This window comes from Nelumbo nucifera, chromosome 7 (genome assembly GCF_055504915.1).
Source record: "Nelumbo nucifera cultivar China Antique chromosome 7, China Antique-T2T, whole genome shotgun sequence".
NCBI lineage: Eukaryota > Viridiplantae > Streptophyta > Magnoliopsida > Proteales > Nelumbonaceae > Nelumbo > Nelumbo nucifera.
This window is the reverse complement of record NC_142655.1, coordinates 17,843,393-17,865,526: the sequence shown is the minus strand read 5'-3', so window position 1 is coordinate 17,865,526 and position 22,134 is coordinate 17,843,393. Positions and strand designations below refer to the sequence as shown.

The window sequence follows — 22,134 nt, the reverse complement described above, 5'->3', positions numbered from 1 at the left end:
AAGTTGGGGTCACGTCTCAATGGGACTAGTCAATTTTTTTCCAATGTTTGGATGATTGATAAAGAAATTAGACGACACTCGAAGGGCATTTGTGTCTTTTCAAATGCCACTTAACAACAAGTACTGGATTGGCATGTTTTGAAAGTTTGGGTACTGAATTGTCGCGTTTTAAAGTTTGGGGACCATAGTGGCACTAGGCCCAAAGTACAGGGTAGTAATCAGGAATTTTCCCAAAATTTTATTAAGGTTACAAGAAAATCCTCAAGTTTGCTCTGTTTACTGTTTATTTTCAGTTGTAGAAGACAATCTTGTTTCTTAGACCAAATAGGCTTTAAGTCAATGTCTACATGCTCCATGGCAATGCAACACGGGTTGAAAATTACTTTATGGTAAGAAAGGCAAGGAACCAGCATGGAGTCCTGTGGAATAGCAGACAAACCAACTCCTCAAAACGCATCATGGAACATGTTCCTAATCTCCTATAGTTTATAGTAAACTTAAAAATCAATGACAATATGAACACCGATTTATTTATTTCATAACAATCTTTTATATTTACTTCTATAAACTCTCTTATCTTTCTCCAAGCAATCTTTCATAACAATCTTATCTTTCTCCAAGAAAGTTGGGGTCACGTCTCAGTGGGACTAGTCAATTTTTTTCCAACGTTTGGATGATTGATAAAGAAATTAGATGACACTCGAAGGGCATTTGTGTCTTTTCAAATGCCACTTAACGACAGGTACTGGATTGGCATGTTTTGAAAGTTTGGGTACTGAATTGTCGCGTTTTAAAGCTTGGGGACCATAGTGGCACTAGGCCCAAAGTACAGGGCAGTAATCGGGAATTTTCCCAAAATTTTATTAAGGTTACAAGAAAATCCTCAAATTTGCTCTGTTTACTGTTTATTTTCAGTTGTAGATGACAATCTTGTTTCTTAGACCAAATAGGCTTTAAGTCAATGTCTACATGCTCCATGGTAATGCAACACGGGTTGAAAATTACTTTATGGTAAGAAAGGCAAGGAACCAGCATGGAGTCCTATGGAATAGCAGACAAACCAACTCCACAAAACGCATCATGGAACATGTTCCTAATCTCCCATAGTTTATAGTAAACTTAAAAATCAAGGACAATATGAACACTGATTTATTTATTTCATAACAAACTTTTATATTTACTTCTATAAACTCTCTTATCTTTCTCCAAGCAATTTTATTTTTACAACTGTGCCCAAAACATACTTCCTATCCCCACCCATTGCTTTCCCAAAGCATTTGCAAAGGAATTAACATTCTTTTAACCCATTGTGTTCTCACTTCCATATCATTTGTCAACCATTTAAACTTCTCATTGTTGTAATTTCATATCCATTCCTTCATTTTGTAACCACCTTATTACCAGTTCTTATTCTCCTTCAATGGTTACTTTCCCAGTGTTCAAGAGCCTTGTTGTACTTCTTCCATCATTGCCATGACCTCAGCCCTAAGAGAATCCCCTTCACCTGTTGGGCCTTAATATAGAGCAATTATCTTTCCCTCTTGACAGATCAGGGTTTCCAGCACTACTTCCATCAAAGTTGAGTTTAATGAACCCTGTATTCGGTGGAGACCATAAAGGAGTTGTGATACTCTTATTGTGGGATGAGTCAGCCACTTCCAGTTTCTAAATATCATATCATCTACTGTAATGGATGAGAATGTTTCCAGTGACTTCAACCAGTGGACCAGTCTAATCATAATACACTCAATTAGAGCCTCCTTGCTTCTCTCCTTTTCAAAGAAAATTCTTGAGTTCCTATACTCCCATATTCTCTAAAGCATTGTCGTCCTTACACATCTCAACATGAGTCTCCCCCCTTATCTTTGGCCATGCAAAGGTGGTTGTATAAAAGAGGTTCTGAGTCTTCCCCTTTACTTTAGCCATGCAAGGGTTGTTGTAGCAAAGAGGTTAGGAACATCAGCCAGGAGATTCCACCTGAACCTAAACAAAGAGAAAAACCATTCCAAAATTTAGACAACAAAAGGACAGGATATTAGTAAATGGTAGCAATTTTCACCATCAGCCTTATATAGAATGCAATCAATGCACCAATTTGGTCTCTTTCTTTGGAGCATATCACAGGTATCTACTTAAGGACAACTTCCTAAAAAAAGCCACAATCCAATGTGGGGCAGGCTTATACCATACCTCTTTAGCAGGGAAAGGGCTTAAAAAGTTAGTTGAAGGTTGAGATAGGGCTTTAAAACATGAGGCACAGGAAAACAAACCCAAGGAAGAGCAAGTCCAAATCCGGTCATCAGATTTGGAAGGATCAAGGGATACTTCTTCAAAGGTTTGAATTAAGGTAAGCACATTAGGAATATTGGAATCCCTTATTCCCCTTCAAAAGCTAAAATCCCAATTAAAACCATTTCGCGAGTTCAAAGGAACCAGAAATTTAGAGATCGGTTCATATGCAAATAGGACAGAGAAGATAAAGAGGGAAATTGGTCCTTTGAGGGGAGGCTCCCAGGAAAACATGTTCCCAAAATTTGATACAATCCCCACAATAGAGATCATACTTAACAAAGGGGAGAAATAACGGTAGCACTGCATGGATGACCTTCAACAAAGAAGCACAAGTTCCCCAACCAATACTCCAGCATCCCACCCATTGTCCAAGAACCCATGAATACTAACAATCACTTTTGACTATAACCACTTTTCCAACAAAGCTAAGTTCCTCCTTTGGATGTTCCCCAACCCTATACCCCCTAGATTTTTACTTTTGTTAACCACTTCCCAACCAATCCTATGATCCCTCTTTTCTTTCCCTAGTTCCCACAAAAAATCTCTCATCAACTTCTCCAATTTTGACTAACACCTTCTAGGATCCTAAAAATTGACAAATAATACACTAGAAGGCTTGCTAGGATTGATCTAATTAAGGTAATCCTATCCCCTAGAGATAAGTGCCCCTTTTTCCAGCAAACAAGCATTTTAAAGCAATGTTTTAAAAATCGTAATTGTATCATAAATCATAAGATTATTTCTATTTTTACAAACTTGTCAATAAAATTAAATATAGATATATTAAAAGGATCTATATATATATATATATAGGAAAGTGATTTTACCCTATTTTAGTCCATGTATGATATATATGTACATAAAACAATAGAATTTACCACTTATACAATAGAAGCCCACGACAATAATATCATACAATCAAGTTTGACTATTTAACCTGTATATGATGCAAAATAAAGTCAATGTTGGTCTTAAGTAATGCAAACAAATCATTTTCTTAAGGGCTTTAAAACAAGTCTCCCATGACAAAACTAAATATAAACAAAAAATGACAAAGTAAAAAACTATTTCTTAATTGAATTTATTTGAATTGCAATGAATCAAAGGAATCATAGGATTCAATAAAAAATTGTAAGATTTTTGCAGAAAAGGATTCAGACATAAGATTCAAATTGAAACCCTTGGGATTTTTTTATCAATAACTTCAGATTTCATTAAGACCATAAACAACAAGGGGGAGAGCTAAAAGCTCTTAACTCTCCCGAAAGATAAAAAAGAATTTACAATTGAACCTCAAGCAATTGATTTCCTCCCACCCCTTGTTTTGCCAAAGCATTAGCTAAACCATTGGCAATTCTTTTTACCCAACTAGGGGTGGCAACGAGCCGAGCTTTTCACGAGCTGCTTGATCTCGGCTCGTGAAAAGCTCGGCTCGGCTTAGTTTCAACTGAGCTCGAGCCCAATTAAATGGCTTGATTATTAAACGAGCCAAGCTCGAGCCTACTAGAGCTCGGCTCGTGAGCCTCACGAGCCGGCTCGAATATATATATATATATAATAAAAGTATTATATTATTAATTATTATAATTCTTAATTTTTAAATATGAAATAAAAATTTTTTTATATATAATTTTTATTTTTATAAAATATAAAACGAGCCGAGTCGAGCCGAGCTCGAACTTATGAACTCTAGACTCGAAATCAAGCTTGAGCTCGAGATCAAGCCTTGTACAATAGTCTTGAGCCAAGCTCGAGCCTGGTACTATTCGGCTCGGCTCGACTCGAATCCACCCCTACACCCAACAAACCCTCACTTCCATGTCTTGTGTCTGCTATTTGAATTTCTTCCTTTCATTGCTATAATTCCACGGTCCAACATCTTCCCTTTGCAACCATCTTGCCACCCGTTTTGAATCCCCTTCTATGATCAATTTACTGATATTCATATCCTTTGCTCTTCGCATTCCTTCCATCATAGCCAAGATCTCAGCCCTTAATGAGTCCCCTTCACCTATTGGCCTAGAAAATAGACCAATAATGCTGCCCTCTTCATCCCTAAAACACCAACAATGCCTAATGGTAATTGGATTCATGATTCAAATTGTGGATCGTAAAATTTTGACAACATTGTTTTAGAGAATCTCTTCACGACAAGGTTCTAGAAACTTAACTCTTTTGGGTTAGCTCCAAGGGGTAAACTTAAGGAATTCAGAGGTCACTGAGATACATTACACCCCAAGATAGCTGCACACTCTGCTAGTTCTCCATTTGGCATGATGATTCCTACTATGCAACTTTTATAAAAATTCACCTTTAGGTTTGTCATTCGTTCAAAGTGTTGCACCATTGTCTTCAAATTTGTAATCCACGCTAGATCCTCACCATCACATAATAACAAAGTATCGTCTGCAAATTGCTAATGGTTATAACCTTTTTTAACCAAATAAAATAATCTATCTATTTAACATGCATATTTTCAACTGGAGGCAATTAATGCCAGCAGGGGTGGTTGTTTAAGTGGAGGCAAGCGAGTGAAACAAGCTTACCAAAATAGAGCAAAATCCCCATGCACATGAAACAAGGGAAGTGTTGGAGGGGCTTTCCCTTGGCCCAATACTATGTAAAATTTGTCCATACAATGACCACATAGGGTATTTCTATCAATTATAATTGGATTAGGGAAAAGAAAAGAAATCTAGTGATAATTTCCTTCATATACAATTTCTTTATTGGAACTAAATGGCATATGAGTAACTGAGTGTATAAGAATTACTTAACAAATTTGTTTAATTTTTTATTATATTGATATTGTTAGTTTTCTTATTTTTGTATGTATGTATGTATGTATGTATTTTTTAAAAAGGTAAAGTGTTGTATTCAGTACGAACTGTAAAAAGACTGTACAATAGTCTATACAAACAACCTTATAGCCCCCCAAAAAAGTTCACCCTCAAAACATCCTTATAGCCCCAGAACCAAAAACATCTTTAAACAAATCAGAGCTAGACAACCAGCTTCTCAACTCTTCCACTACAAAGTTAATCACCCCAGCCTCAGTCCTGTTTTTTTGTTAAAAAATCCTATCGTTCCTTTCTATCCAAATTGCCCATAAAACAGTAGTTGGAATGGCAGACCATACTAGCTTTCCTTCCTTGTCCAACTCAGATTTATAGCTCTAAGGAAGTGCTGCAACACCTCTTCTGTGAAACCAGTGTAAAAAAAGGTGATTTGCTGTTTCTGGAGCCAAATTGCACAAGGGACAGTTTAAAACTGATAAGTTGAAACCCTTCCTACTCAACATACCTTTGGTGAGACATTTTCCTTTTGCAGCTACCCACAGAAAAAAATTTGACTTTCAAAGGAGCTGCGGTCTCCCATATGGCTCTAGATGGGAAGGCCTGGCTGTTACTCCCTAGCAAGCCCAGATAGAAAGATTTGACAGTAAAACAACCAGATTTGGACCACAGCCAGCATCTAGTATCCTCAGATTGCAGATCTGGGTGTTGCTCTTGAATCACAGAGCAATTCAGCCACCTGATCCAACTCCCAGTCGTTGAAATTCCTTCTGAAAGCAGGGGACCAAACTAGAACCTTTCCCACCTGTGCAAAACAATCTACAACCGATATCAAATTGTCTTCAGCTGCATCATACAAAACAGGGAACCTTTCTTTTAGAGAGAAGTTACCACACCAAGGATCCAACCAGAACTTCAGTCGCCTACCATTTCCTACTTTATAAGAAATACCTCTGATGGAAAGAGTATAGGCTTTATAAACACCTTTCCATACACTACACCCAAAAGATTGCTGTGACCCTCCGGCATCCCAACCATTTCCACTAAAACCATATTTTCCGGCTATTAACATCCTCCACAGCTCCTGACTCTCAGTGGAGAATCTCCAAAACCAGCTTCCCACGAGAGCAAGGTTGAAGAGTTTCACCTTCCTAATCCCAAGCTCACCATGGGAAATGGGCTTGCATACTTCTTACCACTTTACCAAGTGGTACTTCGAGGAGTCTTTCCACCCTCGCCACAGAAAGTCCCTTATCTTTTTCTCAATCTTCACAGCCACCTCCGTGGGCATCAAGAAGAGAGACATATAGTAGGTCGGCAAGCTGGCCAGAACACTCTTAACCAAAACGAGTTTACCCCCTTTGGAGAGATATCTAGCTTTCCACGAGGCAAGTTTTCTATCAACTCTTTCCAAAACGGGATTCCAAATGCTGCTTGAGTTACTCTTTGCCCCTAAAGGAAGACCAAGGTAAGAGGAGGGGAATTTACCAGTTTTACACCCCAACACTTCAGCCAACTCTTGAATATTCGAGATGGTCCCAACTGGTAACATTTCACTTTTAGAGAAGTTAACTTTCAGACCTGACACCACCTCAAACCAGATCAAAAGGAAGTGGAGATTAAGGACCTGCTCCGGAGAAGCCTTACAAAAAAATAGTGTCATCAGCATACTGCAGCAATGAGACTCTTGTACCTCCAGGACTGATCTCAAAACCTCCCAACAGGCCTGTCTCTGCCACTCTCTCAGTCATTTTGCTTAAGCCCTCCATTACTTTCAAGAACAGAAAAGGTAACAGAGGGTCACCTTGTCTTAAACCCCTCGAACTTCTGAACTTGCCTTTAGCTGCCCCGCTGATCAAAACTGAGAAACTAGAGGTTGTGATACAAACTTTCATCCAGTTTCTCCATTTCTGTCCAAACTGCATTCTGTCCAACATGTAATCTAGATAAGCCCAGTTTGCATGATCGTGTAAGCCTTCTCTAGGTCCAGTTTACAAACCAGACCTGCCTCCCCACTCCTAACTTTCGAGTCAATGAGTTCATTGGCAACTAAGGCACTGTCCTGTATACGTCTGTTGCTTACAAAAGCACCTTGACAGCTGGAAATCAGAGAGCTCATGACCTTTCTTAATCTTGTAGCTAGCAAGCACTTTAGCCAATATCTTATAAACACTCCATAACAAGCTGATGGGTCTGAAATCTTTCAGCTCTTTGGCTCCATTCTTCTTGGGGACTAAAGAGATGAAGGTTGAATTCAGACTCCTCTCAAAAGCCGCCGAAGTATGGAAATCCTCAAAGACTTTTAGAAAGTCTTGTTTGACTAGCTCCCAATATTTTTTAAAGAAACAGATGGTAAAACCATCGGGTCTAGGAGCCTTCTCCCCTTCCAGCTCATCCACAGCTTTCTTGATTTCAACCTCTGAAAAAGGCTTTTCCAGCTCTTCTGCCTCTTGCTCAGAAAGGCTTTTGAAACTCAGTCCCTCTGGCTTTGGCGTAAATCTGCACTGTTCTTTGTATAAGTTCTCGTAGAAACTGAATTAACTCTCCATCTTGCATTGGCCATCTTGAGGAAGAAGGCAGTATTACTGTCGCCTGCCTTTAACCACTTGATTCTTGATCTTTGCCTCCACTTGACCTCCTCTTGAAAAGCCAACACATCAAAATTACCTTGCCTTCTAATTCCATTTATTTTCAGCTGCAAGGGCACATGGTCTGAAACTGGTCTCGGAAGTGCTTCTTGAATCGAATTGGGAAAGAGTTCCTCCCAATCATTGGGAATTACAAACCTATCCAATCTGACCAGAGAGAGCTGCTCTTGGTTGTTAGTCCAAGTATAGAATGCCCCAGCCAGAGGCAGATCAATCAACTCCCATTTCTGCCTGAAATCTGAAAATAACCGCATACCTCTATCTGATCTAGTGCAGTCCTTTTTGTTTTCCACCCTTAGGATGGCATTGAAATCACCACCGATTGTCCAGGGTCCACTCCACTTCCTTCTCACACCCTCTAGCTCGGCCCAGAAAGCTTCTTTTAGGCTGGACTCAACGGGGCCATAAACTCCTGTCACAACCAAAGAAACATCAGATGGGATCTAGTGCAGTCCAACTGAAACAGAAAATCTGCCAATCTCTTTATCTAGCTGCTTAAAATTGCTTGTGTTCCAAATTACAGCTACACCGTCAGCAGTGTTAACTGACAGTAGTGACAGCCAATCACATGGGCCAAAACCCCATACACTTCTCACTATTCTGGAGCTGAAATTTTGGAGTTACGTTTCCTGCAACAAAAGGATATCAGGTTTCTTTTCCTTCAAAAAATTCCCAATCACCAGTCTCCTTCTACCAGAGCCAAGTCCTCTCACATTCCACAAAATCAATTTCAAGTTCACCATAAATTATCTTCTTACAGATCTGTTATTTCGGCTCCCCACCCCTCCACCATCATTAAGGCCCCAGGCCAGACGCAACAGCCCATTAGATTGCCTCTGGTTCTTCTTGCCCTTCTCCATTAAGTGTCTATTCTCAATTGCAACCAAAAAAGCTTTTGTTTCGTCCTCCACGCCTCTTATAGAGATACCCAGAAACTCCACAAACAACAACAGCTTAGACAGCACCCACGCTGATACCTCTTCCTCCTTTGTGTACCTTAGGTTAACCATCTGATGCTGAGATTTATGAATGGTTTTTGAATTTAGATTGTTTTGTTTTATTTATAACCAACCAAATAATTAAACTTTCTTGAATTCTGGAGTATTATAACAAATAATATTTTAAAATTTTCTTTTGTTTTCTTCCAATTTCTACACTTTTTGTGAGGTGTACATCTCATCAAATCCGATGCAGTAGCCTCTTAATCCATGGAAAGGCTATGAGGCTAGGCATTTTGCTCTACCTCACCTCATAGCCTTTTTCTGATGAATGTGAAAAATTTTTTATTAGAGAGTGGAGAAAACAGGTACAAGTATTCAAGGAGAGGCATGAGCTGAGACCTCTCACAGTAGTCAAAACCAAAAATGGTGCTCAATACAATTGTTCCCTATTTGCCCCTTGCTTGACTAAACTATCAACCATAGCATTAGCTGATCTCCCCACCCATTGTATTCTGACACACATCTTGTCATCCACTTGAATTTTTTAAGTTCATTCTTGAAGCACCAAACCACAGTCTCTAGGTTCTATAGCCACCCCACAACCACCATGGAGTCACCCTCTATTAGTAGCTGTTCCACTCCTAGTTGTACTACAAATTGTACCCCTTGCAGGGCAGCTTGTAATTCCGCCCTAGTGGAGTCCTCCGCATCTAAAGGGCACGAGTATAAGAGAGCCACATAACCACTTTCATTCCTTATAACCCCTCGCATCTCAAAGGGACCTGGGTTACCTTCACTGTTACCCATCAAAATTTAATTTATTAAAGCCTTCAGAAAGGAGTGCCCAACTCATATACACCTTATTCTTCCAAAAGGAGCTACCTGCCACTGCTGCTTAATGCCTCCAAAGATCACTAAAAGAGAACTGATGAAATAAACCCAAAGATTTCAGCCACAAGAATGATACATTCCTTCAATTCTTGTTTGCTTCTCTCCTTCTCTTGGAATATGTTAGCATTCCTTTCTTCCCACACTATCCAAAGCAAAGCTGCTTGAAAGCTAAATTACTGTAGCCGAAGTAGCAGAAAAGAGAAGAAGAAGAAGAAGAGATGCAGGAATGTCGAACACTCTACTCAGTCGACAGTACTATTATTTATATTATGGTGTAGTACAATGATACAGGAAGTTACTAGAATGCCCCTGATTAGTGATGGGACACCCAGACAACTTAAAACATTAAACAGGATTAGGCCCATTAACAAAGGCCCAGTACAGGACAACTTAAACTTAAGTATAGGCTAATAAGAACTCTTATCAGCCGAATACTCATACATACAAAGACTTCAATCCAACACTCCCCCTCAAGCTAAGCATGGATATCAATCATGTTTAGCTTGCCAAGCATGTCCCTAAACTTTGCTGCTGCCAGCCCTTTAGTCAGTACATCCGCAATTTGCATCTCAGATGGAGTATAAGGCACACAGAGTTCACCCGAGACAATTCTTTCTCTAACAAAGTGCCGATCAATCTCAATATGTTTTGTCCTGTCATGCTGCACGGGATTGTTGGCAATGTTGATGGCAGCTTTATTGTCACAATACAGCCTGAGAGGACCTTCAGCCTTAATGCCAAGTTCATTAAGAAGAGTTCTGAGCCATAAGAGTTCAGCAACCCCGTGGGCCATAGCTCGATACTCTGCTTCTGCACTTGATCTAGCCACTACATTCTGCTTCTTACTGCGCCATGTGACCAAGTTTCCTCCCACAAATGTACAGTAACCCGAGGTTGACTTCCTGTCTCCAACAGACCCAGCCCAATCTGCATCAGTGTAGGCTTCAATTTCAATTCTATTGTTTTTCCTGAAGAGAATTCCCTTCCCTGGGCAAGTCTTCAAGTAACTGAGAATCCTTTCAACTGCTTTCATATGAGGAATCTTTGGAGAATGCATAAATTGACTGACAACATGCACAGCATAAGCAATATCTGGCCGAGTGAGGGATAAGTATATCAGCTTCCCTACCAATTTTTGGTATCTCTCTTTATCATAGTAGTCCTCCCCTACTGATTCCTGCAGGCCATGGTTCTGTTCCATTGGAGTATCTACTGGCCTACACCCCATCATGCCTGTTTCCTCTAGGAGGTCAAGAACATACTTCCGCTGACATATGTAGATTCCCTCTCTTGACCTGGCAACTTCAATTCCAAGAAAATATCTCAAATGACCCAAGTCTTTGATCTCAAATTCAAAAGCTAGAAACTCCTTCAGTCTTTTTATCTCTTCCAAGTCATTCCCGGTAATTACCATATCATCCACATAAACAATGAGTGCAGTAAGTTTGCTATCCTGTCTCCTTATGAACAAGGTATGGTCTGCACCACTCTGAGTGTACCCCACTTTCTTCATGGCCCCACAGAGCCTCTCAAACCATGCACGGGGAGATTGCTTCAACCCATATAATGCTTTCCTCAATTTGCACACCTTTCTACTAAAGTCATAGCCTGGTGGAGGTTCCATAAATACCTCTTCATGAAGGTCACCATTTAAGAAGGCATTCTTCACATCCAGCTGATGAAGTTCCCATGAAAAATTTGCTGCTAGTGACAATAGAACCTGAATTGTGTTGAGCTTTGCTACCGGGGCAAAGGTTTCTTTGTAGTCAATCCCTTCTTTCTGAGTAAACCCCTTTGCCACAAGTCTGGCCTTGTACCTTTCAATGGACCCGTCCTCCCTGTGCTTTACAGTAAACACCCACTTGCACCCAACAGTGGTCTTCCCCTCTGGCAGATCCACTAATTCCCAAGTTCTTGCTTTCATTAGGGCTTTCATCTCTTCATTCATAGCTTCTTTCCACCTTGGATCAGACACAGCCTCTGAGTACCTAGAAGGAACACGCACAGAGGAAAGAGCAGACACAAAGGAGTGATAGGCAGGAGATAAATGTGAGTAAGAAACAAAATCAGCAATGGGGTGCCGGGTGGTGCAAGAGCGGATAGGCTTACGGAGAGCAATAGGAAGATCCAAATCAGAAGTATGAGAGTTGAAATTACCTTGGATTGTAGAGACAGATTGATCCGAGTCCAACTGATTGCTGTCATGAGGTTGAGGACCCCTTTTCCTTCTGTTGTATGTAAGTATCTCTTTTTGTTGCCTACTGGAGCCTTCAAGAACATCTGCAGCATCAGGAGAGGTAACCGGCACACTGGGAGCCTCACTGGGTTGACCCGGAATGTCACAACAAGGAGTAGGAGGAGAGGATGGAAGACCCGAGGTAGATAGGGGAACAAAAAAGGAGGGAGAATGAGAATCCTCTTCCATCCCACTAGTCTCCCTCTGAAGAGGATTCTGAGAAGACTGAAAATAGGGTTGAGACTCAAAGAACACCACATCTCTGGTGACATACTTTCTCTTGGAGACAGGGTCATAACACTTGTAACCCTTTTGTGTAGGAGAGTACCCCAAGAATATTCCCTTTGTAGCCTTAGGATCTAGCTTAGTCTTCTTTGGATCCTTCACATGTATGAAACATATACAGCCAAAGACCCGAGGAGGAAGGGGAAAGTCTGGAAGAGTGGGGCACAAAACAGAGAAAGGGGTTTTCATACCCAACACCTTAGATGGCATCCGGTTTATCAAATATGATGCAGAAAGTACAGCTTGAGACCAGTATTGCTTGGGGACTTTGTGTTGGAATATTAAGGCTCGAGCTGTCTCCAATAGATGTCTATTCTTGCGCTCAGCAACTCCATTCTGCTGAGGAGTATAAGCACAGGATGACTGATGTAGTATGCCAGCATCTTCCAGGAATAAGTTCAAGGATTTTTCAAAGTATTCAACAGCATTGTCTGACCTGAATTGCTTAATCTTCTTATTAAACTGTGTTTCAATCATCTTGCAAAATGCCATGGTTATCCGTGGTACTTCATCCCGTCCTTTTAACAGGTAGATCCATGTACAACGAGAGTAGTGGTCAATAAAACTGATAAAGTACCGGAAGTCATCAAAGGAAACAATGGGTGAAGGGCCCCAGACATCAGAATGAACCAAATCAAAAGGAGCACAAATTTCATTGCTGGAAATTGGATACACAGTTCTACATTGTTTTGACATTTGACATACTTCACAAGTTAGACTCTGACTTGGAATGCCCTTAAACAATTCGGGAAACAACATTTCTAATGAGGAGAAAGACACATGACCTAGCCTAGCATGCCAAAGATGCAGCTTAGCTATTGACTCCACACTTTCCGGATTACTAGCAGCAGATGCTTGTAAGGCTGAGCCGATGTCCGCATCAAGGTAGTAGAGGCCTCCATACTCATGCCGCACCCAATCGTTCTCCTTGTCAATCTGTCCTGGAAGACACAATGAGTAGGAAAAAGGGTTATACTACAGTTCAAATTTTTGGTAAGTTTTGAAACAGACAAGAGATTTGAGGTAAGACTGGGAACATGTAAAACTGATTTAAGAGAGAGGTCCTTGCTTAGGTCAACAATTCCCTTTCCAGAGATAGTGGAGAAAGACCCGTCAGCAACTCTCATCTTATCCCGACCAGACAACAAATGATATGAAGAGAATAGGGAAGACATATGTGTCATATGGTCAGTAGCACCGGAATCAATAACCCAAGAATTAGAGTCAATAGAGCCAGTGGCACTGAAGGCAGAGGCTGTACCTGATCTAGCAAGAGATGTAGAAGCAAAAGAATTATTTCTTAGACGGGCTAATGCCCTACTAAGGATCTCAACCTCACTAGCAGAGAAGCCCAATGTACCAGTTCCAGAGGAATCAACAACCTGTCCCATAGGAGAAGAAGACACTGTTGGTGTATTTTGTGAGTTGTCATCATTGTTGCTGGTGACAAAATTCCCACTTGCCGCAGGCCTGTTATCTCTAGAAGAAACATCTCTGGGTATTGAAGACATCTTGACTGCAGCCACTGTGTAGGTGACACTGATTGAGACTAGCCGAAGCAGTTCTGAAGGTTCTGAACCAGTTCTGGAGCAGTTCTGATTAGCTGAAATGACCACAGCAGGTTCTGACAGCACTCGACACAGTTTCAGACTTGCCGAGACTGTCACAATTCTGAAACAGTTCAGTTACAACAGCAAGCAAGGAGTTCTGGGCTGGTAACCGACCTGAAGCTAAGGGTTCTCAACTATTGTGCTATGCAGACTCCACTTGAACTTTGAGTACTGCAACTGTAAAGAGAGTGCCCTTCCTTGCGGCCAATACTAGGACTGCTGACATCAGTCCTCAACTAGGGTTCACAGTGCTGAACAATCTGGAACTGGCAGCTCCCTAGGTAATCTCACAGCAGTGGTGAGGGGTTTCGGACTGATAACCACCCTGAACTTGGAGCTGTTTGCCACATTGCTATGATGGTAGAAGTGTTCACAGTGCTGGTAGAACACTAGATAGACTTCACTTGGGCTGAACCAAAAAACTGCAATAGTTCGGGTACAGTAGTGAGTGAACAGTTCGAGGCCGCAACAGTAGCAAGTGAACAGTGGCTTTGTAGAAGAAGCTAAGTCTGTGCGAGTCTTGCTGGAGCACCGAACCTGTAACTGTAGAAGTAGCTAAGCCCCTTTCGGCTAGTGCTAGAACTGCTGAAATCAGTCATCAACTAGGTCTGTCCTACACAGACCTCTCTTAGTAGCCAAATAGCTACTATTTGCTGGAAATAACCTAGTAGGACATCTACTTCTGGGTCTTACTTCCCTTGAGTCCCACAACCAAGAGAAACCCTAGGTTCGAACTTGCTTTACTCTTACACCCCTAGGTCTTCTCTACAGCAACCCAGAAAAGGGAGAGAGAAGATGAAAAGACAACAAGAGAAGAGAGTGTGTGCCGGCTGAAACCAGGAAGAAGCTAATGCTCTGATACCATGAAAGCTAAATTACTGTAGCCGAAGTAGCAGAAAAGAGAAGAAGAAGAAGAAGAGATGCAGGAATGTCGAACACTCTACTCAGTCGACAGTACTATTATTTATATTATGGTGTAGTACAATGATACAGGAAGTTACTAGAATGCCCCTGATTAGTGATGGGACACCCAGACAACTTAAAACATTAAACAGGATTAGGCCCATTAACAAAGGCCCAGTACAGGACAACTTAAACTTAAGTATAGGCTAATAAGAACTCTTATCAGCCGAATACTCATACATACAAAGACTTCAATCCAACACTGCTCTTGCATACCTCCACAATATTTTTCCTCTTCGTTGCTGCCAAACAAAAGTAGATGGTATATGGATCAAAATGCATGCTTACATCTGCTGGCCTATTTCACTTGCACCCAAAGAACGAGATGGGCCAAACCCACAAATCTACAATAACTGCACAGGAAATTAGTGAATGGTAATAGTCCTCACCATAAGACCTGCAAAGAGTACACCAGTTAGGTGAGAGACAAAGATAAGTTCTCCTCTTTTGTAGATTATTCAAGGTGTTTCCCGTAGAAGACTTCCCAACAGAATGCCAAGACCTTAGGGGGAATGGGCATGCACCAAACCTCCTTAAAAGGGAAAACACCTCATAGCCTTTTAAAACTGTAGTCGTATGAGACTGCTGACAGCCCAAGCTGTGGTGTATAATCAACAGGAAATTAAGAGGATGAGAGGAGAGAATGAGAGGAGAAAGAGAAAAGAAGAGAAGAATATTTCGAAAGAAGGATTTCAGAAAAGAAGAGGATGCTTAATCTGCCACCCCCCTCTTTCTATTTATATTAATTCTGAAGTAAGGATAAGACTGCTTACATGGCAAAATTATAATCCTAATAAAAGACAACAACTAAAGTCCTAATAAAAGACTAACAACTAATTGTGGACTGACACTTAAATAACTAGTAGTTGTATACGAGTACAATAGAAAAAGGTGGGGACCACATAGTAGTTGTATACGAGTACAATAGAAAGAGGTGGGGACCACATCAGTGGTTTCTACACTCCCCCTCAAGTTGGGAATAGATGTTTGTCATTCCCAACTTGCATAGATCTGCTTCTAACTCCTTTGAAACTGCCTTGGTGAGAAGATTAGCAAGCTGCATGTGGGAGCTGATATATGGAAGACAGACTTCTTGAGATGCAACCCTTTCCCTAATAAAATGTTGATCGAATTCAATGTGCTTGGTTCTGTCATGTTGTACCGGGTTATGAGCTATATTAATAACAGCCTGATTATCACAGTACAACACTAGAGGTTTCTCATAGGAAATACCCAATTCATCAAACAGTGATTTCAACCATAGTATTTCAGCCACACCATTTGCCATAGACCGATATTCAGCTTCAGCACTAGAACGAGAAACAACATTTTGTTTCTTACTCCTCCAAGAAACAAGGTTACCTCCTACAAAGGCGCAATATCCAAAGGTAGACCTATCATCAACACAATCGGCTCAATCTGCATTTGTGTAAACTTCTATCTTCATGTGATTATTATCCTTAAATAGTACACCTCTGCCTAGACACCTCTTTAAATATGACAATATCCTCTCAACAACAAGTAGGTGGGTAGTTCTGGGAGAGTGCATATACTGACTGCATAGTTGATGCCTGGTCGTGTAAGACAAAGATAATAGTAGTTTACCAACTAATCTTTAGAACATAGCTTTATCTCCAAAAGGCTCCACCTTCTGCACTAATCTTGTGATTCTGTTCAATAGGTGTATTAGCTAGCTTAACACCCAACTTTCCTGTTTCTTCTAACAAATCAAGGACATACTTCCTTTGAGAAACAAAGATTCCATACTTGGACCGAGCTACTTCAATACCCAAGAAATATCGTAGCTCTCCCAGGTCCTTTACCTCAAATTCTTGATGGAAAAGTTTCTTAAGAGACTCAATTTCGCTGTTATCACTCCCTGTTACTACAATGTCATCCACATATACAGCAAGTAGAGTCAAGGAAGTATAAACTTTCTTCATAAACAAAGTGTGGTCTGATTGAGCCTGCACATAGCCAAACTTTTCAAGGGCTTGTCTAAATCTATCAAACCAAGCTCTGGGGAACTGTTTTAGTCCATACAAAGCTTTATTCAACCGGCAAACCTTCTTACATGTCTCTGTACTATAAAAACCAGGAGGTAACTGGTTGCAAGTCTCCATTGAGAAAGGCATTTTTAACATCCATTTGGAACAAGAGCCAAGAGTAATTGGTTGCAAGAGATAATAACACTCTAATAGTGGTCATTTTTGCTACTAGTGCAAAAGTCTCCAAGTAATCTATACCACAAGTCTGAGTAAATCCCTTTGCAACTAACCGGGCCTTATATTTTTCAATGGAACCATCAGCATTATGTTTCATAGTAAACACCCATCTACATCTAACTGGTTTCTTCCCTTTGGGTTGATCAACTAGCTCCCAGGTATTGTTTCTCAGAAAGGCATCCATTTCTACCTCCATTGCATCTTTCCACTCAGGAATGGTCAGAGCTTCCTGTATTGTTCTAGGAATGGGAATATCAACAATTGATGTAAGAAAGGACTTGTAAGAGGGGGACAGGTGATCATAGGACAAGAATTGTGAGATACAGTCGGTTATGGATGAGGTGCAACGGCGTTTGCCTTTACGGACTGCAATGGGAAGGTTAAGGTCATTCAATGGGAGTGAGGGCTCAGAAGATGAAAAAGGCTTAGCAGCAGAAGGCTCATCTGTAATGGGAGCTGGAAGAGATGTAGTACCTAGATCTAGATCTTCATAAGGAGTTGGGGCTGACCTGGACTGCTGATGACCGAAATCAACTTGCCTCCATCGTATGTGATAAACTCTCAAATCTCGACATTTTTGACAACCCTCCCCATTACACCCCTCTTCACTCAATGGAACAAGTAAAGGAACTTCTGATGTGTTAACCCCAACCGTACTACTCTCCCCATGAGAAGAAACCCTAGAGTAATAAGGTACATCCTCAAAGAAAGTAACACCCATGGATACAAATCTCTTTCCTGAAGTAGGTTTGTAGCAGCAACATCCCTTTTGAGTTTGTGCAGAACAAAAGACAGGGAAATGGCACTAAACAACTTGATGTCTCCCTTGCCAAAAATGGGAACAAGTGATCCATCAGCAATAAGCACCTTGTCTTTACCAGAGGATAAGTGATAGGTAGTAAATAGTGAAGGCAAACCAGTCATATGATCAGATGCACCTGAATATATTACCCAACAATGTTCAATGTTACCTAGAGCTGAAGCATGATAAGCTGAGGCCCGTGTACCTGAATGAGCAAATGCTGAGGTGGGAGGAGCCGGTGTTGTGATTGGCTGAGATGATGATGCTGAATTACCAACCTCCTTTTCCAACTGAGTCAAGGCAGCTCGGATAGCAGTTAGAGTGTCTAGTGGTGCTGCTCTTGTGCCTGATGATGCTGCACAATCAGTAGTAACAGCTGTATTAGCATTCCCCTTTTTGTTCCTGAGTTTTGCGGGAACTAGATGAGGATGCAGCTTCCAACAAGTTTCTTTGGTATGCTTAGGTTTCTTGCAATGTTCACATATTAGGTTCTTCTTGTCTTCCTTCTTCATATCTCTCTCCTTATCCCCCCCAAACTTGGGTTTAGTTGCTTCCAAGGCTGATTCAAGTGGCGAATACTGTAACGTAACTTTCCTTCTACTTTCTTCACTATGCACTAGAGAGTAAGCTTGTGATAGAGTCACATTGTCTCTTGTTAGAAGTTGTTGTCTCAGAATGTCATACTCAGAATTCAGACCAGTTAGAAACTCAAATACCCTATTGGTTTCAACCTACTTTCTATAGGTTTGTACATCCTTCTGGCTTTCCCACTCAATTGTTTCTAAGTGATCAATCTCATGCCACAAGGATTTCAATGTGGAAAAATAAACCGAGACTAGCTTCTCTCCTTGCTTAAGGTTATTCACCTTACATTTTAGCTCATAGGCCCTAACAACATTGAGGGGATGGGAGTAGGTTTCTTTCATGATATCCCAAATTTCTTTAGCTGTTTTTGCCCATAAATAATTTCGGATGATATGTGGTTGCATGGAGTTACACAGCCATGTCATAACCAAATAGTTCTCCTGAACCCATTCGGTATATATTTGGTCCTCGGCTGGTTCCTTGACATCTCCCAGTAAATAACTTAGCTTTCCTCTACCCCCAATAGCCATCATGGCTGATTGGGCCCACTCTAGGTAGTTTGACCCATCAAATTTTACAGTGGTAATCTGAAAACTGTTCTCAGGTATGCTACCAGCACCACCAGCCCCTAAATAGTTTTCCCCTTGGCTCTTAAACTCCATTCTTTGTAAAGAAAAGATTAACAAATGCCTTTTGTATCACTGAGACTGGGCAATTACACCCAGAATTTGCTATCAGCCGAACCTATTTTATCCTTCTAGGTCGGCAATCCACCCAAAAAAGATAACCTTCCAAGTACAACTTAGAGTGTAGGGCTGAGAGTGCAAGGCTGAAACTAACTGCAGCCCTAGAATTGGCGACAGTTAAGAAAATAGAATCTTGAACCTAGAACCAGTCAAAGGTCAAGAAACAAGCCAAGAACACAACCAGTTCAGCCACACCTCTTAAAGTAACCAAAATACTATTCTTTTAACGTATCAAGAATAGTTCAGGAGGAAAAAACTTTCAATCGAACCTTTGAAATAACCAAAAAAGGTAATCCTTTTAATAGAAAAGATTGACTTACTTCAGCAAAACTCTGGCTGCAACCTTCAAAGATAAGTCTCAACCCTAATCTTGAGGGTTCTTCCTTTTGACTTTCTAGCCGCAGCCTTTAAAAACAAGTCTGAACCCTAATCTTGAGGGTTCTTCCTTCTGACTCTTCCTGATTGCTGGTCATCCTCTGATGCTTCACCAACAATCTCCAAGACTCAGCCGATGATCCCTTTTTGCTGGAAATTTTCCAACTCTAGGAAATTCTTATGCAGCCAGCCATGTCAGACTATCATAAGATTTCCTAGGTTGGCTCTGATACCATGTAGTCGTATGAGACTACTGACAGCCCAAGTTGTGGTGTATAATCAACAGGAAATTAAGAGGATGAGAGGAGAATGAGAAAAGAAGAGAAGAATATTTCGAAGGAAGGATTTCAGAAAAGAAGATGATGCTTAATCTGCTGCCCCCCTCTTTCTATTTATATTAATTCTAAAGTAAGGATAAGATTGCTTACCTGGCAAAATTAAAATCCTAATAAAAGACAACAATTAAAGTCCTAATAAAAGACTAACAACTAATTGTGGACTGACACTTAAATAACTAGTTGTATACGAGTACAATAGAAAGAGGTGGGGACCACATCAGTGGTTTCTACAAAAACCATAGTTGCTGTTGCTGTTATTGTTATTGTAGTATAAATATGAGGCTATATACATCGGACAATGTATGTAATGCAAAAAACAAACAAGTCAGCCCCAATTGCACTCCACCTGCTTCAACCACCTCCATGACTTGCAGGTATGACTGGACCCGTCCTGCCACCTCCTCTCTAGCCCCACAACCAGCACCTTTACTGCCTTGTCCTCCAGATCTAAAAACAACCAATGCAGATTTATTGGAACTAGTAACCATTCCGGTAGATCCCAAAGAAACCTTACAAAGATAAGTAACACATCCATTAGTAATGGAAGGTCAGTAGTGCAGAGGTCTGGGCATGAATTTGTGTAACAACATCAGGCTGGTACCCTGATGTAATAGAGGAAGCACCTCGTTGTTGCATGGTTTCTCTCTAGTTTAATGTCAGAGCATGAACTAAATCATGATTTGGGCATTCTCTTGCATTCATTCATTATAACCATAGGTACCAGCCATAGGTTTGTCATCCTTCGAATACTTAAGTTTACCTTTGGTTATATAAAAGACCCGTAAATTCTGCCAAAGGGATATAGATTTCCCCATTTAGTCCAATGAATGTTATTTGCACTATGAAATGTTCTGGGGAAACAACAACATTTGGCTTAAATTCATCACTTCCATTTCCAGAGGCTGCCATAGTTCCTCTCTGCACACCACATATTATTGACTTCTAACTAGCGGTGTTCACTTACACAAAAAGACAAATATAGAGAGGAACTAGTTTACAAAAAAGCAACACAACTCAAGGTCCACAACAACTAAACTGCTATACATTATACACCATCCAAACATCACAACTCTGAAAAACTCAACAGACCTACAAAATTTCAGAACTCCATCACCCACATCACAAGAAACTTCTTGACATGCCATCAATTTTGATACTCAAATACAGCACCTGGATCTCCATTTGACACTATCAAATAAAGGACTTGAACCACATTATACACGGCACTCCATAGTCACTCATTGTGACATGATCAAGAAAAAGAGGAAAAGAGAGACTTGCAAATCTGATTTCTTGAGTAGAGTGAGTTAGATCTAGAGAGAAGAAAGAAAAAGGGGATGTGGCAATTCAACTTCTTACTAAATGAGATCACATGCTTCACAATGCTCTGATACCATGTTCTAATAATTAATTTCTATCTTAGAATTGATCTGTGAGAAGATTAGAGAAAAAAGGAGACAGAGAGGAAGAAAAAGATGGGAGAAAGATGAAAATCCCATCAGTTGGATGGTATAATAATACTTCTTTACACATTTAAACAACCAATCTGCCCTCACACATTGTGACAGCACTTAAGAGAAAAACATAAAGATAAAAGTACCCCCATTGTCATGACATTTACCACAATGCTTGGGAAACGCACTAGAAACTGTGTTTAAAAGGCCACTATTCATAGGGGGTAATTTGCCACAGATGGTGAGGTGTTAAGATGATGTGGGTATGGAAATTGCACATGTAGTTAATCCAGAAGATCCCTCATAAGATGAGACGAACTTTACTTAACAGATGTGCAGAAAATTGTGATCTCAGCAGTTTTAGAACCTTCTAGAACTCTTAGTCCTAAGATATTTTTGTATAAGAATCAAGTACAGAAGCACCATCATAATACAAAAATACAAACACAGAATGCGGCATACTTCAACAATGTTGTATGTACTAATGAGCATTCTTGAGGAAATTAGTGTTCAACAAAGAATGCAGGAAAAACCCACACTCAAAATGAAAAAAATAAATAAAAAAATTGAACGATACCAATTTCAATTTCTCTGTCTAGTCTTCCAGGACGTCTCAATGCAGGATCTATACTATCAGGCCTGTTGGTTGCAGCAATTACAAGTATGCCATCAGTTCTGCTAATGCCATCCATCAAATTCAAAAGTGTTGCAACAATTCTTTGAGATAACTCTTCACCTCCCTCTTTCCGTGCTGGTGCAATAGCATCCAATTCATCAATAAATACCTAGAAACAGAAAATTGTTAACCATGCATGCAAAGGAAATTGGTTCATTAGAGCATCTTTGTAAGAGAAAATGTTTGAGAATAAAAGATGGAGTTCAGATAATTTGTCCTAAGATGCGAGGGATATGCATTTGAGAATTTGTAGGACACAACTGCTGAAACTT

General features: G+C 40.4%; 1 protein-coding gene across 5 annotated transcripts in view; it reads right to left on the bottom strand.

The window, feature by feature from the left end:
- CIP111 (Cam interacting protein 111) overlaps positions 1 to 22,134 on the bottom strand; it is a 61,474-nt gene that overhangs the window by 6,000 nt on the left and 33,340 nt on the right. For all 5 annotated transcript variants that reach the window (XM_088892090.1, XM_019199520.2, XM_088892088.1 and 2 more), the window contains exon 6: positions 21,764 to 21,971. In XM_088892090.1, coding sequence (XP_088748216.1) covers positions 21,764 to 21,971 — 208 coding nt within the window. The remainder of the gene's footprint in view (positions 1 to 21,763; positions 21,972 to 22,134) is intronic.